Raw genomic sequence first — 17500 nt, forward strand, 5'->3', positions numbered from 1 at the left:
AAATCAATAGCTAACTCTTTTTTCCCGTTGTGGTATATCACTGTGAGCTTCAAGTATGTTCATTAGAAGTTGAATTGTGAGGACAGGATGTGTCATTATAAGTGAAGGAACAAGGTATTCAAATCCAGGAATTGTCTATTCACATATAGTACCAATCTGCATTGAAATCGCTGTCTTGGAAAACCGGGCTAACCGTGCATTGGTGGAGGAATAATGCACACCCCTCCAGCCAATCCGAATCAAGTATTCACTTTAGCCGTGGTATAACAGTTATTACTGTATTGCTCATTGTTTCAGGCTTAGTGATGGACACCTAAATGGCCCTCAATGGTGATTTTGTATAGACTCTGGTCCTTTGTCTCCACATCGCATCCAAACTGCACCGTCTGTGTACAGTATACTCTCTCTCTCTCTCTCTCTCTCTCCTTCTCTTGCCTTCTCTCTCTGTTTTTCTCTCTCTCTCCTCTTGCCTTCTCTCTCTGTATTTCTCTCTCTCTCCTTCTCTTGCCTATTCTCTCTCTCTCTCTCTCTCTCTCTCTCTCTCTCTCTCTCTCTCGCTCTCTCTCGCTCTCTCTCCCCCGGTGCACACATGTACACACCACTTCAAAGACTCAGAAAAAGATCCTATCCTATCCATCCATTCATAAAAAACATCTAATGAACTCGTCTCTTTCCTCTCCCACAGACAGACCCCACATCTCTGGCTCTTTGTAGAAGAGCTGGCATGTGAGACAAATAAAACCCTACAGCGCCTTGAAATCAGTACAAAACACCCACTCATCCTGGCTACGGAAATCAAGGGAGGAGAGGGAAGATGGGCCGTTTAAATCGATGGGGGAAATTACATCTTTAAAGATGGAGGATGAAGGGAGATGAGAGGAGGGAAGTTCTTCTGTTTATCTGGAAAGAGTTTGAGCGAGGGAAAGCGGAATCCCCGCATGTATACAAACACGGTCTGTGTCTGGACATGGCGTACATCCTCATCCTTACATCCTTCATTTGATTGAGTCCTCATCACTCAGCGTCGGACTGTAGCAGGTGAGCGTTTGTGGTAAGTATGAAAGGGAGAGTGTGTGTGTTGTTTGAGGAGGCTTACGAGGGCACTTCTTCACACAGAAGGCTCCGTAGGTGTACTTGGCTCTGGGGTTGTGTTCCAGCTGGAAGGTCGTCGGGTTGTAGACGAAGGGCTGGGGGCACTGGGTCACGCACGCTCCGCTGTCGTTGAAGTTGGTACAGGCCTGCGCACACGCACGCACGCACGCACACACACGCGCACGCACACACACACACGCACACACGCACACACACACACACACACACACACACACACACACACACGCACAGGACCAGAGGGCCAGAGTTAGGAGTCATCAGGTGAGCATTAAAGCACTACAGAACGCTGCCCTGACTTCTCTGCAAAGGGCTGATGCTAGCGAGTGGTGGCCATGGTTACCCGTACGCATAAACAAGAGCATCATCATTAAGCCGTTGATTGTCACTCGCAGCCTAACATTCCGCCTGCGGGTAATCAAGTAATTGCTAAGTACGGTAAATATAAACAACAAGACGTTATGGTTCATTAAGCTTTTAAGAGGAGTAGAATGGACATAATTTAGACACACAGCCATCAAAGTCAAAGGAATATATAATTCAAAAGCTGAAACCCACGGTCTTATCCTCTATGCCTGTGGGCAAATTGCTCATTCAGTGAGCTGGTAGGGAAGAGGAATAATGAGTCTACTGCTGTCCATTAGGAAGATGGAGAAAATCAGACTACCTGTAGAACTGGTGGAATTAGAGGTCATATCGGAGATGAAATCAGACGTCAAATCGAAGGTCAAATGAGATGTCAAATCGAAGGTCCAATTGGAAGTCCAATCAGACTAGTATACCGGTCAAATCGGAGGTCAAACCGGAGCAGTACTGTGCTTTAGAAGTATACTATCTACAGTATCTCCTAAAACATGATTCATAATGTCCCTGGAGGAGGGCCAATCACTGATGTAAGGTAATGCAAAAACTGAACAATTCATAAGCACAATACTGGAAAAAAACACAGAAAAAAAACATGTTTGATACAGATGAGATAAAGGCTCGGCACACAAGGGTTATATTTAACACTGCATTGTGAGAATGGGATTTTAATGGTATCTCTCCAACAAAGAGCCATTCTAACAGAGAGACACTGTCTATGAGGAGCCGTGTGATCAACACCTCACACTAATAGGAGAGAGACAAGATGGACGCCATGACCCACAGGAACCAGACAACGCCATATACAAACACTCCTCTATAATATATCAAATTCCTTTGCATTCATGTCACGTTCACCACTGCAACAGGTTAGGGAAAGCTGAGTAGTTGAATCGAAGAAAGATATGGAGTTGCATGCGTGCGCATGTGTGAATGTATGTGTGTGTGTGTGTGTGTGTGTGTGTGTGTGTACATACGAAGCAGTCTGTGTCCTTCGGTCCGAAACACCCGCCCGCACACTCGCGATGGCAGCAGTCACTGACGTAGGGCCCAAAGCAGCGTCCGTCACACTGCTCGGCGCACACCGTCTTTGTCACTGGACGAGGAGAGGGAGGAAAGGGTCCACGTTCACACGATGACAGACTGTATAATAAAAACCCCACGGCAAAAGGAAGACTGTAGTAATAGAGTCATCAGTTACCCATGAGTACGCAGAACAAAATCATCCAAAAAACTGACATAAACACTGCCAAGATAAATGTAGTTTATTTAGTTAAGGACTATGTACACACAAAAAAACTATTAATGAGAAAAGATGCACCAGTGCCACTAGCACTAATTTCCATATGCAGTCCCTGGGCAGGTAAGCAAACAAAATACAATACAACAATATATATATATATATATATATATATATATATATATATATATATATATATATACAATAACAATCATAACTTTCCCAATTCTAAAACCTACCCCTTCCCTAGTCTAGTAGGCCATCCTGACCACCCCAGACTCCCTCTATTCCCACAAAAAGACCACACTGCCATGTATATATACTGTATATATACTGTATATATATATATATATATATGGCAGTATGATCCACATGGCAGTATGATCCACAAATATTTGTACATCTGCCCTTTGAGGTCATCTTCCAAGCTGACCACCTTCTCTGGGGTGGGTAGTGGATGTGGAGAGAGCAGACCGGATGGGTGGGTAGTGGATGTGGAGAGATCAGAGTGTAGAGCTCAGACCGGATGGGTGGGTAGTGGATGTGGAGAGAGCAGAGTGTAGAGCTCAGAGCGGATGGGTGGGTACTGGATGTGGAGAGAGCAGAGTGTATAGAGACCGGATGGGTGGGTAGTGGATGTGGAGAGAGCAGAGTGTAGAGCTCAGAGCGGATGGGTGGGTAGTGGATGTGGAGAGAGCAGAGTGTAGAGCTCAGACCGGATGGGTGGGTAGTGGATGTGGAGAGAGCAGAGTGTAGAGCTCAGACTGGATGGGTGGGTAGTGGATGTGGAGAGAGCAGAGTGTAGAGCTCAGAGCGGATGGGTGGGTAGGGGATGTGGAGAGAGCAGAGTGTATAGCTCAGACCGGATGGCTTCAGGGGCCCATTTCTAGCGGGCATGTGGCCCTCCTGCCTATAGCGGCGTGTCTCTCTGTCTCCTGACTCTAAGTGATGGCCCGATTGAGATTTCTATCTCCTGAACGCGTCGCCTCCATATTCGCTGCCTGTCTCCTTCCTCCGCTCATCGTCTGAGTGTGTCTGCTCAAGCAGATGGGCTGCCTTATGGCCCTGTCTCTCTGCCTGACAGCTACAGCTGAATACATGGCCGCGCCATCTCACAGATAAGCGCTCTCTCTGAGGTTTCTCGTAGATGTGTTATAGTCACGTGTGTGTGTGTGTGTGTGCGTGTGTGAGTGCAAGATGGCGGCAGGAGCAAACGCTAAAGGCCAATTTATACTTCGTCGTATGACACTTTTTGAATATTCCGACAGACAGAAACGACGTTTGCGCGTTATGTGTGCAGGTGTGTGTGTGTGTGTGTGTGTATGCACGTGCACGCGTTTGTCCTCCCCTGTGCTTTGCCTGCCCTCTCGGCGTGGTCTGGACGCGGTGACGCGGTGACGGATACCGTCCCAAACTCCGCCCCTGCGCCCCACGCCTCACCTCGCTAACGCACGATCACAGCATTCCATTAGGGGGCGGCGGCGCCGCGGAACAGCCTACTTACCGACGAGACGCTCCGTCAAAGCAAACGACCTCGCCAGCAGAGGGGCCGTGGCGTGTTGATCTATTATTTTATTTTGCCTTTAAACATCCACTAAAAAAGAGAGCAGTCGCAGACACTGCAAATGAAAGAGGAATCACTCTGGAGAAGCACGCTGAATATCTTCCATTTGAACAGGCCGATGACAGGGTCATCAGTCATGGACGGGGTCCTAGATCAACTCAGACACCCCCGGCTCCCCCCCCTCCCCCCCACACACACACACACATCAGAGGAAATGGAGCTAGCTAGAGCATTGTGGGTATGAAGGAGGAGTCAGAGGAGGAGGACTTGGTCTCGTGGAGGAGCGTGCGTGCGAGTGTGTGTGTGTGTGTGTGTGTGTGTGTGTGTGCGCGCCACCTGCGAGTTGTCTACACTAGCTCGGCATAACTAGCTATCCGTTATCGACATTGACGATGATGGTGTGTATTCAGTCAGAATATCAGGCCTCACACTGCAGCTTATCGCTGTCCTTCTGCCTCTTTATCCTGCCGAGAAAGACAGAGAGGTCTCGCGGAGGGGGACAGAGACGGGACAGAGACAGGACAGAGACAGGACAGAGACAGGACAGAGACAGGACGATGAGAGACAGTGGTTTGCGGGGACCAAATCACGGCGAAACACAAAGAGCCTCCGTGTATCTCCCCGCAGGCAGAGTCGTGCCGGTACAGTAGGGAGGAAGAAGTTCATTCCTGATTATCTTAATGAGATCCAGCAGCAGAGCAAACACACGGTGGGAGAGAGTGACAGTATCACCTGGAGAGAGGGAGCGGGAGAGAGAGAGAGGGAGAGAGAGATGGAGCGAGATAGAGAGGGAGCGAGATAGAGAGAGAGAGATAGAGAGGGAGCGAGAGAGAGAGGGAGCGAGAGAGAGAGAGAGATAGAGAGGGAGCGAGAGAGAGAGAGAGAGATAGAGAGGGAGCGAGAGAGAGAGAGAAAGATAGAGAGGGAGCGAGATAGAGAGATAGAGAGGGAGCGAGATAGAGAGAGAGAGAGAGAGGGAGCGAGAGAGAGAGATAGAGATAGAAAGAGGGAGCGAGAGAGATAGATAGAGAGATATGGATGTGATGAAAAGAGTCCATTTAGAGAGGTAAAGATGAGGGGAAGTGAGACGCGTTGACATGGGGGGGGGGGGGGCTCTGCAGGCTGTGGAGACAGATAGACACACACGCACACACACGCGCCCACACACACACACACAGGCCAGTAAACAGGAGTCTGAGATGGCATGACGGATGGGAGGGTGATTAATGGAGGACAGGAGGAGAAGGGTGAGATAACTGACTTCACAACTTCCCACGTTTACTTCTTGACCTCTTAACCCTCATCTTAATAATAGAGTACAGTGTCTCCTGTCTGTTGCACCTCTTTCCCTGGCCCAATTTTCGCCGTCACTCTCTGGGGTTCAGGTGTCAGAGAAGACAGGGAGGGAGAGAGTGAGAGAGAGAGAGAGAGAGAGAGAGTGTGTGTGTGCCTGTGTGTGTGTGTGGGTGCGTGTGCGTGCGATTGTTTTTGATCGTCTATCACTTATTAAAGTCTTTCTCAGTCCATCTCTTACCGTACCCCTCAGTCCCGAGGCTCATGTAAGCGTGTTTTTGCCTACATGAACGCCTTCTCGCCCTCTCATCACCCGTCAGCGGCGCTCCATGGTCATGTGACATCATCAGTCACGCTGCGCATCACACAAACAAGCAGCAGGTCCAGATTTGAGCCTCAAGGAGGTCCCTCCACTCTGCGCCTCCCTCTGGGCTCTACAAGGAGGCGCAACACCCCCACCCCCACCTCCTCCTCCTCCTCCTCCTCAACCTCCTCCCCCAGCTAATCTTCCAGCACCTCTGTTGGTCAGCTGGTCTGAGGTCAGTTTATGACCTGTGATGGATGTGTTAGTTGTGAGAGTGCCTGAGGGAGGGGGGGGGGGGGTGATACTCACAACTCTGGCACTGGTCCTCTTTCGGCCCCCAGCAGCGACCGTTACAGGACCGGTGGCACCTCTGACCTGCGGGGAGCACAGAGGAGAAGAGACTAGAACACCCGTCCCCAAGTTCGGCGCGCCGACGTGGGCTTAACGGAACTCCTGCAACCTCGGCGCAGCGATGAAACGATGCCTGTTCAGACCGCGAGCGCGGGGAGCAACGCGGCGTTGATTAGGTCCCGTAGCACGCCAGCTGGGTGTCTGGCCGTCTCCGCGGCAGAGGGCGTGCCGAGGCGGAGAGCTGCGGCGTGGGAGCTGCCGTGTGGTTCTGGAGGGCCTAATTGACTTCTCCGGTAATTGCAGAGCGGCTGTGAATGGGAGCCGGAGTGGGGTCCTCGCTCCCCGTTCCACTTCAGTTAAGAGCAATTACATCTGAGGCTACGCTCTCCCGCTGGCATTACTCATTTCCAACTACTGCCCTCACCTCCTCCAGAACCACTGTACCTCCCCCTCCCTGCTGCCCTCTAATAGTGTGACCCCCCTCCCATCCACCCCTACCTCCCTCCTTCTCCCCCCCGCCCCAAGTCCATCCCTCTCTCCATCCCTCCCTCTCCTCCCCCGAGTCCTCTCACTCTCCATCCCTTCACCCCCCTCTCCCCTCCCCCTCCCTCCATCCCCTCAAGCAAAGCCGCCTCCTTCCTGCGGTGCCCCCCTCCCTCCCTAAATCCCTCCATCCCCGAGCCCCTCCCTCCCGAAATCCCTTCATCCATGCGCCCCTCCCTCCCTAAATCCCTCCCTAATTCTCAGTCCATCTCTTCATCCCTCCCTGCCCCCCCCCCCCGCTGGTTCCCGGGATATTCCAGTAACAACTGGCTGACATGTCACGCTTGTCAAAAGCAACAGGAAGTGTCTAGTGCTGCGTGTGTAGCTTCGCTCGCGGTAGAGGAGTAGTTAGTGAGGAGAGGCAGCAGACCCTGTTCTGGGGTTAAGCAGGGGAGCAGACGTCGGCTAGAGACACGTCCGTCTACCCAAGGTCTGTCCAAGGCCTTTCCGTCTGAATACTTTCTTCTTTTCCGACCGTATTGTAATCTTTTACGACTCCCACTTTGAAGCCGTCCCGAAGTCGAAACGAAGGGCCTAACGGACTCAGAACTCCGAGTTGTGTGACAGCCAGAGGTGGAAGACCGCGCCGGCGATTGATCGGACGCCGATTTCAAATGGAAGAGGCTGTCAAGACCGCGATGACGCAAAACAGCCCAGAGAAAAAAAAGACGATTATCGTCTTAGGCTGGATTATACGTTGTTTTGTTTTTTTTAGACCCCTTGATCTTGGGTATTGTGAGTCTGGAGTCAGACTATCAAACATATGGAGCGAGCGGGAGCGATCGTTGGAGGTGGAGCGCGGTGACATATCATCGATGCAGTGTGAGGTGCCGGTGTTCAACGTTGAAGAGCCGGGGTGTTCAGTGTTGAAGAGCCGGTGTTCAGCGTTGAAGAGACGGTGTTCAGCGTTGAAGAGCCGGTGTTCAGCGTTGAAGAGACGGTGTTCAGCGTTGAAGAGCCGGTGTTCAGCGTTGAAGAGCCGGTGTTCAGCGTTGAAGAGCCAGGGTGTTCAGCGTTGAAGAGCCGGCGTTCAGCGTTGAAGAGCCAGGGTGTTCAGCGTTGAAGAGCCGGTGTTCAGCGTTGAAGAGCCGTGTTCAGCGTTGAAGAGACAGTGTTCAGTGTTGAGGAGCCGGTGTTCAGCGTTGAAGAGCCGGTGTTCAGCGTTGAAGAGACGGTGTTGAAGAGTGTTCAGCGTTGAAGCACAGCGCCCAGCAGTGCAGATGGAAGACCACGCGCCCACCATAGCACGCCTGCTGGGGACCTGTTATCTATAGGCCTGTATCATGGAAATAAAGCTCGAGATATACAGTATGGAGAGTAAGGTTGATAAAACGAGCCGTTAATACAGGATAAAAATGAGGTTGGAGGAGCAATAACTCGAGATATCCTGAGCCCCATAATGCCGACCCCCCCACCCTAACCCCCACACCCACCTCACACCCCCACCCCCTGTCAAAGATTAGACAACAGGGAAGCGCTTCTTCTACCCTCATAAATCCCATAATAATGATTATTCTCTCCGTTTGTCTCGTCTTATGATTAGAGTGGGGGGGGCATTTGTGCCAGATTATCCATTTGGCTGTTACTGTAAGTGACGTATTCAGGTTACCGGGGGCAACTGTTTTTCATCTGTTGACACCACCTCGCCGCAGGCAATGATGTCACTGGTACAGTATCAGCATGGGTAAGGTGTCCTGAAAAACATACTGTACTGCATTGTAATATCCTGATGCCATTGATTGCAGTGTATAATGTGTTCTGTTGCCTGGCATCAAATCAAAGTATATTTATGTAGCACATTTCATACACAGAGGCAATACAACGTGCTACACAGATATAAGGGGGGGGGGGGGGGGGGTCAGTATATACTGATGCTAAAACACATTTTCCAGAGGGAAGAAAAAAGAAAATACAGTTAATTTTTGTAGGGGTAAGAGCAGGTGGGTCCAATGACTGCAGGGTCGCTGGTTTGATTCCTGTCCACATGTCAGTTTATCCTTGAGCAAGACACTGAACCCCACACTGCTCCCAATGAGCAGGCTGGCACCTTGCCTGGCAGCTGGCTGCCATCGGCGTCTGAATGTGTGAATGAGAGGTCATTGTAAAGGACTTTGTCCGGTAAGATAGAAAGGCCCTACAATATACAGTATATACTGTAAGTGCAGTCCATTTACCATTAACCATATACACACTATATGGACAAACATATTGGGGCACCTATACATAACACCTACAGGAACTGCGCTTTTATGACATCCCATTCTAAATCCATAGGCATTAATATGGAATTGGTCCCCCCAGCTTCCACTCTTCTGGGAAGGCTTTCTACAAGATTTTGGAGTGTGTGCCCATTCATCCAGAAGAGCGTTTGTGAGGTCGGACCTTACATCACCAAATGCAATGCCAAGCGTCAGATGGAGTGGTGTAAAGCACGCCGCCACTGGACTCTGGAGCAGTGGAAATGTGTTCTGTCGGCCGATTAATCACACTTCTCTATCTGGCAGTCTGATGGGCGAGTCTGGGATTGGCGAATGCCAAGAGAACGTTACCTGCCTGACTGCATTGTGCCAACTGTAAAGGAGGAGGGGTAATGGTGTGGGATTGTTTTTCTGGGTTTGGCCTAGGTTTCTGGGTTTGGCCCATTAGTTACAGTGAAGGGAAATGTTAATGCTTCAGCTCACCAATACATTTGGGACTATTCTATGCTTCCAACTTTGTGGGCACAGCTTAGGGAAGGCCCTTTTCTTAGTATGCATGTCACTGTCCATCATCTTTGTTATGGGGACAATGCACAGTATCTCTTGTTTAAATACTCACAGGTGACGCTGCTATTGGTGGGTACCGCCACAGGGTTGAGAGGCGGGCTCTTCACGATGTCCTGCCAATGGATGGTGTCGGCGTGGCAGAGGAACTTGTTCTGGTCCACATACACCCCCCCGCTCAGGATCTCTGAGGAGGAACGGACAACACACGGACAGGGCTGGGTGAATGTTGAAAGTCTTCTTGAAACAACGGTTAGTTCTGGTTCTTGATTCTGATTGGCTGGAAGCCATGTTAAAATACTTTGTAACACACACCTGGGACCGCATATCATTCCATTTTCAGTATTAATGCGCCTCCCGTTTGATCCAATGCATTGTAGTTGTTGTTGTTGCTTGGCAACCCATTTGTTAGGGGAACTATTTTGCTCCGCGGAATTGAGGGAATGATGCTTCGTTTTGAATACATGTTAATATTTTACATTGCTGTGTGTCTATTTTACACTAATAGCTGTAGTAACCGTTGTATAAAAGCAATAAACCGCTCGAGGCCGTGTGTTATAGCGATTTTATAACAGCTAGGGAGGTTTTAGGTACTTCGCGTCGTGCCTAACAACGCCCCCTAGCTGTTATAAAATCACTATAACACACGGCCTCTCGTGGTTTATTGCTTAAAAAACACACGCGCGTGCACGCACGCACACACATACAGTAGCCACGGTATTGCCGAGAGGACACTTCAACCACCTGACCCAGAGCACAGCTTGGTCTTCGGGAAGACATGATTGATGTAACAGACTCAGCTTTACTTTATTGCTGTTGTTATTAACCCTAATCTGCCTTTGTTTTATTTTCTTCTTCTCAGAAACGCCGAAACCCACACCCAGACACAAACAAAGGAACCAATTATTTCCCACCACAATGCTAAATCCGAGACAGCAACTCCAACATGTTTGTAATTTCATATTTCATCACGGTCGGGGGGAATGAAAGGAGATATCCTGCTCCCAATACGCATGCTGTCCACACAGGATCACTGGCTTCACCAGGGAGCTCCAATCACCCTCTCCACACCACCGAGCTCTCTGATTGGATGCAGAGGGCAGACACGATTGTTATGATGCCTGAGGTCTGAGAAAGCCTTGTCCGAGGTAATCCTGACGCTTATCGAGGAAAATGAAATAATTAAATAGCTTGTAGCAGATCTGGAATATTTACAGTACGGGCTGTTCTATATATCTCTCTAGCGGCATATCGAAAGCGTACTGTACAGCTGAAGAGACAGATTCATAACCGTGAGCTGAGCCCCAGATCATAATAGTTCAGCAGAGGCCTGATTAAAATGGTGCAGCCTGTGTAGACGATTGGACGATTTTGTTTTCTCTTCCTCTCAGGACTTGGTGTGCATGTGTGTGTGTGTGTGTGTGTGCGTGCGTATGCGAGGAGGTGGAGGATGAGAGGGAGGTGGGGGAAAGACCCAGCATCAGAATACATTAATTTGCGTTCAAGCTAGGGGTTGGGCGTTCCGCTTGTGAGTTTCAGCAAAGTCTGCGCCCTGTGGGGCTTCGCTCCACTCATAGAACTAGGGTTACGATGCGTAACCATTGTTCTATTTCGTGGAACTTCATCCCCACAGGGTAAACTCCTCATTGGTATAAGCGGAGCTACACGACCGCACCATACACTCTTGCCGAGGCTGTTAACCAAAACCGGCCAGCCAAGTCGCAGGCCAGGGCTCCAAGGTAACCCTATCGAAGGCCGGCACAACCCAAGCAATGTCCCTTACCTTCCGCACTCAGCTTATCCCAGCTGAGGGCAAGGGAAGATATGTGAGGGGAGAGCCGGACTGGAGGTACCGTAACATAACCCGTCCGAGCCTCACCCATACCCAAAAGGGACAGAGATGGACCGCTGCTCGCCAAAGAACCCAGACTTGACGACGAGATCCCCTCCCTCACTTGAGCTGCCCCCCGAGGGTGCAGGTTCTTCGTTCCCCGGCGGCGGCGGCGGCGTCGAAGAAGTGCGCCCAACAAAGCCTCTCCTCTCAACGAAGCGCTGGTCTGGCAGGCAGGCGACGGCTCCAGACCCGCCCTGGCGTGCTGCGGCCCCACGCAGCAGAAGCAAAGAGGATGTCCCATGTTGCCGTTGAGGGCGCCGCAAGCGCAGAATCTCTCAGGCAGACGCATCGGCCGACGCGCCTCGAGGGACGCGATGAGTCGCGAGCTGGAAGTTTCTAGTTGTGTGGTCTCAACACTTTTCTAGTGGCGCACCTGTCCTACTTGGTCGCAGGTGCGTGTATGTTTTTTTTTTTTCAGTCAACGTAGCTAGCAACGATTGGTTAAACCAATAAAAGAAGGGGGCGCCCCGGTAGCTCACCGGGTAAGGCATGCCCCATATGAAGGCTAGTCCTTCGCGCGGCGGACCAGGGTTCGATTCATGGCTCGGCTCGGGTCCTGTGCCGCATGTCCTCCCCTCTCTCTCTCCCACGTTTCCTGTCTCTCTCAAACTGTCCTGTCCCATTAAAGCTGAAAAGCCCTCAAAAATATCTTAAAAAAAAACAATAAAAGAAACTCCACGAAAGAGAACACAGCCACATGCTGAGGGAATCAGGCGACCACATGCCTGACCCTGGTGTGTTTCTGGGTCAAAGGTGGGGCCTGGGTGGTGGTAGTGGGCGGGGGGGAGGGGCAGGTTAGACCCCGGCTGATGGAAGAACTGAGGACAGATGATGGCCCTGCATGTTCTCTGACCGCTACATTCATCAGTTAAGCCGGTGTAGCTCACACAGGTTCATAACAACACGAACCGATGAGAGCATGACTGCCACACGTTGGCCGGTATCTCCACGGGCGTGAGTCCGCATATACGCCCGTAGAAATGCTCAGGCGCATTACGGCTATGGAGTCTCGATCATGCACAGTAGCGCTTGATGAGAAATGAGCAACTTGGAGCACGCGTACTGTAATACCATCTGGCCTTTACGAGCACTGATTTGTGCTTGTGTTACCTAGATACGCACATATGTAATGTGCGGTGTGCATGTATGTAATGTGCATGTATGAGATTCCCAGATAGACGGCCAACCTGTGACCTCAAACATAATAGATCACTATTATACACGACAGCCAGGCAGGCAGGAAGTGAGACAGGTAGAGTTGTGTATACATCATAGTTCCAATATACCAAAGAAGAAGAAACAGAACCTCTCTCTTATTTTTTCATGAAAGATTAATAATTAAATGTTTCACGTTCATTACCTTACTGTACCTTACCCTCATGTTCATTACATAACACACCCCCCCCCCCCCTCTCCCCCACACACACACACACACACACACACACACACACACACACACACACACACACACACACACACACACAGTAAAGGGGACCCCTGGGCTGTATTGGGGTGCTGCAGGCTCGATTAGCAGACGTCCCGCTCGCCGCGCTGGGACTCGGGGCTGATGGCTGAGTTCTGGCCTGTGCGTACGTGCATGTGTTGATTGTTCAGTGGGTTGAGGCCGGTTCGTTAATTAGCGCATTTGGAGAACCGCGCTCCCGTAGCGCTCGCCGCTTTGCGGAGCCAGCATCCCGGCCACCCACTAGCCAAACAGACCATAGGAGAGGAATAATAAGAAATGTAGGAAAGCAGAACAAATGCATGCAGCCAATTACTTCAAGGGTAAATGCTCCTTCTGTTTTGGTAATTGCAGAGCGTAGATGAACTGTATAAGACTTGGGGGCAGATACCAAGCCTCGCTCCCACTGCTCAAGTAGGGGGAAAAAACACATTAATAGCTTGCTGTGTGAATGAATTCATATTTTGTTGTGTTGGTTCACAAGTAGACAGTAATAGATGACATGGGAGTAGTACAGCATGACTACCCAGTGAACGTTGTGGGGTCATTCTCTGCATTCTAATTTGACTTTGTAGTCATGCCTATAGGGCTGTGTTTGTATGAAACGTATAAAAAGCAATTTTCCCACTGACCTTGAGTTCTCCGGGTCCTGACTTGATGCATGTTGTATAATATCAGTTGCTACACGGGTGTTGCATTCAATAAAGGCAAGTGGTGGGGCGTTTTCATAAACATAGCTATACTGTACACCAGTGAAAACACGCCTGCATGCACCGTTACACGCCACACGCACGCATGCACGCACACACACACACCACACGCATGCATGCACGCACACACACCACGCGCATGCACGCACACACACACACCACACGCATGAACGAATACACGCACACCACGCGCATGCACGCACACACACACCACGCGCATGCACGCACACACACGCACAAGCCTAGCTTGCAAAAGGCTGGGCATCATTTTGTAAATTGAATTGCTTGCCTACAGCACCAATCAACCATCCCCGGTGTGGGCGTGGATCCCTAGAAGGCCGCACCCTAAACAATAAGGCGCCATAAGGACGCTGTTCACAGCTGGGATACGCACTCGAAAACCATCTGCACCTGTATTACTGTCACTGCCCAAAACCTGAGAGGACAGGGTGAAAAGTGGAAGATGCAAAAGACAAATTCTTTACAGCGTTCATGCTCCAAAACAGAGCAGTGTGCAGTACTGTAGGTCTCGGATGGCCGAGTGAGGAACGTTAGGCTCCTCTGTGGGATATTAGAGGCTATTCAACATGTAGATATACGACACCGCAGGCGTCCGAGTATATCATCACTCTCCAGCACGCAGGCGGGCGGCGGGGAGGACGAATGGACTGTCGAGACGCGCTCTGCCATGTCGGGCAAGACGGAGGCGTTTGCGCAGCTTGCCCACATGAGTTCCCAACGCGAGTTCCTCACACGAGTTCCTCACGCGAGTTCCCAACGCGAGTTCCTCACACGAGTTCCCCACACGAGTTCCTCACACGAGTTCCCAACGCGAGTTCCTCACACGAGTTCCCCACACGAGTTCCTCACACGAGTTCCCAACGCGAGTTCCTCACACGAGTTCCCAACGCGAGTTCCTCACACGAGTTCCCCACACGAGTTCCTCACACGAGTTCCCCACACGAATTCCTCACATGAGTTCCTCACACGAGTTCCCCACACGAGTTCCTCACATGAGTTCCCCACACGAGTTCCCCACGCGAGTTCCCCACGCGAGTTCCTCACACGAGTTCCCCACATGAGTTCCCCACGCGAGTCCCCCACGCGAGTTCCCCACACGAGTTTCCCACATGAGTTCCCCACATGAGTTCCCCACGAGTTCCCCACGCGAGTTCCCAAGACAGGGGTTCCCCACATAAGTTCCCCACGCGAGTTCCCCAAACGAGTTCCCCACACAAGTTCCCCACACGAGTTCCCCACACGAGTTCCCCACACGAGTTCCCCACACGGGTTCCTCACACGAGTTCCCCACACGAGTTCCCCACACGGGTTCCTCACACGAGTTCCCCACACGAGTTCCCCACACGAGTTCCCTACACGAGTTCCCCACATGAGTTCCTCACATGAGTTCCCCACACGAGTTCCCCACATGAGTTCCCCACATGAGTTCCCCACGCGAGTTCCCCACATGAGTTCCTCACACGAGTTCCCTACACGAGTTCCTCACATGAGTTCCCCACATGAGTTCCCCACATGAGTTCCCCACATGAGTTCCCCACATGAGTTCCACACACGAGTTCCTCACACGAGTTCCTCACACGAGTTCCTCACACGAGTTCCCCACACGAGTTCCCCACACGAGTTCCCCACACGAGTTCCTCACACGAGTTCCCCACCCGAGTTCCTCACACGAGTTCCCCACACGAGTTCCCCACACGAGTTCCCCACACGAGTTCCCCACACGAGTTCCTCACACGAGTTCCCCACACGAGTTCCCCACATAAGTTCCCCACACGAGTTCTCCAACGCCAGAGTGAAGAGCGAGGAGCGGAACCCTGGCGCCCCCGTACAAACAAGTGATCTCCTCCTTCGTCCGCCCCGCCCTCGTTCTGTGGCTCAAAGGCTTTCTCTCAGGGCTGCCAACAACAACAACGACAACAACAACAATTCAGCATGAGACATGCGTAACGTAAAGCGCAGGAAGTACGTTACAGGAAATCACACAGGGCCTCGGTCTTATCAGCACACTTCCCTTCAGAGGCCAGCAGAAAGAGCACCTCACATGAATCCAAGCGAATGCCGTTTCAAATGCCGTTAACACTCGGGGGCTGAAATACGGTCACTGCCCATTCAAATGTGATTGAACTTTTATGTATTTAACTATTGACCCGAGAAGAACAACCGTATTAACTCAGCAACATAAAACACTTTACGAGGGGCTCGCTGGAGACCTGGGAGCGCTCCTCTGTGGGACGCCCGCTCAGCGCTGAGGCACTTGTATGTTTACTGGATGAGCTGTGTGTGTGTGTGTGTGTGTGTGTGTGTGTGTGTGTGTGTGTGCTTGTGCGTATGTGTGCGTGTTTGTGCGTGCATGTCTGTGCATGTGCATGTGCTTATGCGTTTACTGGATGAGCTGTGTGTGTGTGTGTGTGTGTGTGTGAGTGGGAGGTGACACAGAAAGATACTTTAGAGCATGACATTCACGGCTGAGAGACCACGGTAAACACGGCGTCACATGAACAGCGGAACATGTGATCGTAACGCCAGAACATTCTCCGCCATGTTTCCCTCGGATCTCAAAAATTGATCTGGAATATTTTTATACTCCCAAACAAGAGCTTATCCCAATGCCAGCTTTCCTTCCTGTCTTTGACCGGAGCAATTGTGTTGCTATTAGCCAGGCTTATATTTTTCTAAATTGTCACATTTGTTTAATATCAGAGTCTGCTCATCTTGTGAAAAATATGTTTTGTTTGTCCATGAACACGCTCACAGCTGAATTGGGAAAAACATATTTTTTTCCCTCATTGTTAGTCTTAGTGAAGCCAGCTAAGAAAAATAAACCCTGTGAGTGTTTATCTAGCTTCGTACCACTACTACTACTACGCTGTGTGCCCTCGGCATGTCGGCCCGGTGATATTGTTTCCAGTAAGCGAGCTGCGGACCATCGCGACTGCAGGCGGCATGGCGGCGTCGACCACCGGCCTCTCTCTCTCTCTCTCCCGAGCCTCTTCCCCTCCGCCCAGGTAATTACGTTTGAAGCCTCTGATTAAATTTAGCCCATCCCTCACACAATTGTTTCCAATGAATCTTTATGAAAAATGGCCAAGATGAAAGGATTATGGAATTACCCAGAGCAGGGGAGCATCTGTTTAAGGTGAAAAAAAACAAAAAAAACACAACAATGGGGGTTGGGGGAGGGTGGAGGGGCGGAGTAGAGGGACTAATCTTCCCCCATTTCTAATTTAAGCTATGCTAAAGCCCCGGTAAGCTCTGCCGTATGGATTTGGATGAGATCTGATGAAAATGGAATGCGAGGGTTTACTCTCGACCCCCTGCTGAGAAGGGGGGTATATTGCTGAAGTCGACGCTGCTGGTCGTCACGGACTAGCGCGGATTGTCATAACCCTAAATGGCGCGCTGAACAGTGTACGTGGCTGTACTCTACATCATAGGAAATATATATAACCCTGGATGCACGCGGAAATAAACAACGGAGTGTGTGAGAGGGAGAGAGAGAGAGAGAGAGAGAGAGGGAAAAGAATAGAGGGAGAAAGAAGAGGACGAGAAAAAGGAGGAGAAAGAGAACAAGTGAGAGAGAAAAGAGGGTGAGAGAAACAGAGGGAATGAGAGAGAGAGAAAAGAGAATGAGAGAAACAGAGGGAGTGAGAGAGAGAGAGAGAGAGAGAGTGAGAGAGAGAGAGAGAGAGAGAGAGAGAAGAGAATGAGAGAAACAGAGGGAGTGAGAGAGAGAGAGAGAGAGAGAAGAGAATGAGAGAAACAGAGGGAATGAGAGAGAGAGAGAGAGAGAGAGAGAAAGAGAGAGAGAGAAAGAGAGAGAGAGAGAGAGAGAAAGAGAGAGAGAGAGAGAGAGAGAGAGAGAGAGAGAGAAAGAGAGAGAGAG

The 17500-nt window shown here is 50.6% G+C and overlaps 1 protein-coding gene across 1 annotated transcript in view; it reads right to left on the reverse strand.

The window, feature by feature from the left end:
- The window catches only part of erbb4b (erb-b2 receptor tyrosine kinase 4b), a gene marked incomplete at both ends in the record, with an annotated part of 174144 nt that overhangs the window by 26097 nt on the left and 130547 nt on the right, over window positions 1–17500 (reverse strand). The window contains 4 exons of the mRNA XM_084452098.1: window positions 1097–1238; window positions 2451–2569; window positions 6184–6249; window positions 9586–9717. Of these exons, the coding sequence (XP_084308224.1) occupies window positions 1097–1238; window positions 2451–2569; window positions 6184–6249; window positions 9586–9717 (459 nt within the window). The remainder of the gene's footprint in view (window positions 1–1096; window positions 1239–2450; window positions 2570–6183; window positions 6250–9585; window positions 9718–17500) is intronic.

Source organism: Borostomias antarcticus (genome assembly GCF_949987555.1).
Source record: "Borostomias antarcticus genome assembly, chromosome: 17".
NCBI lineage: Eukaryota > Metazoa > Chordata > Actinopteri > Stomiiformes > Stomiidae > Borostomias > Borostomias antarcticus.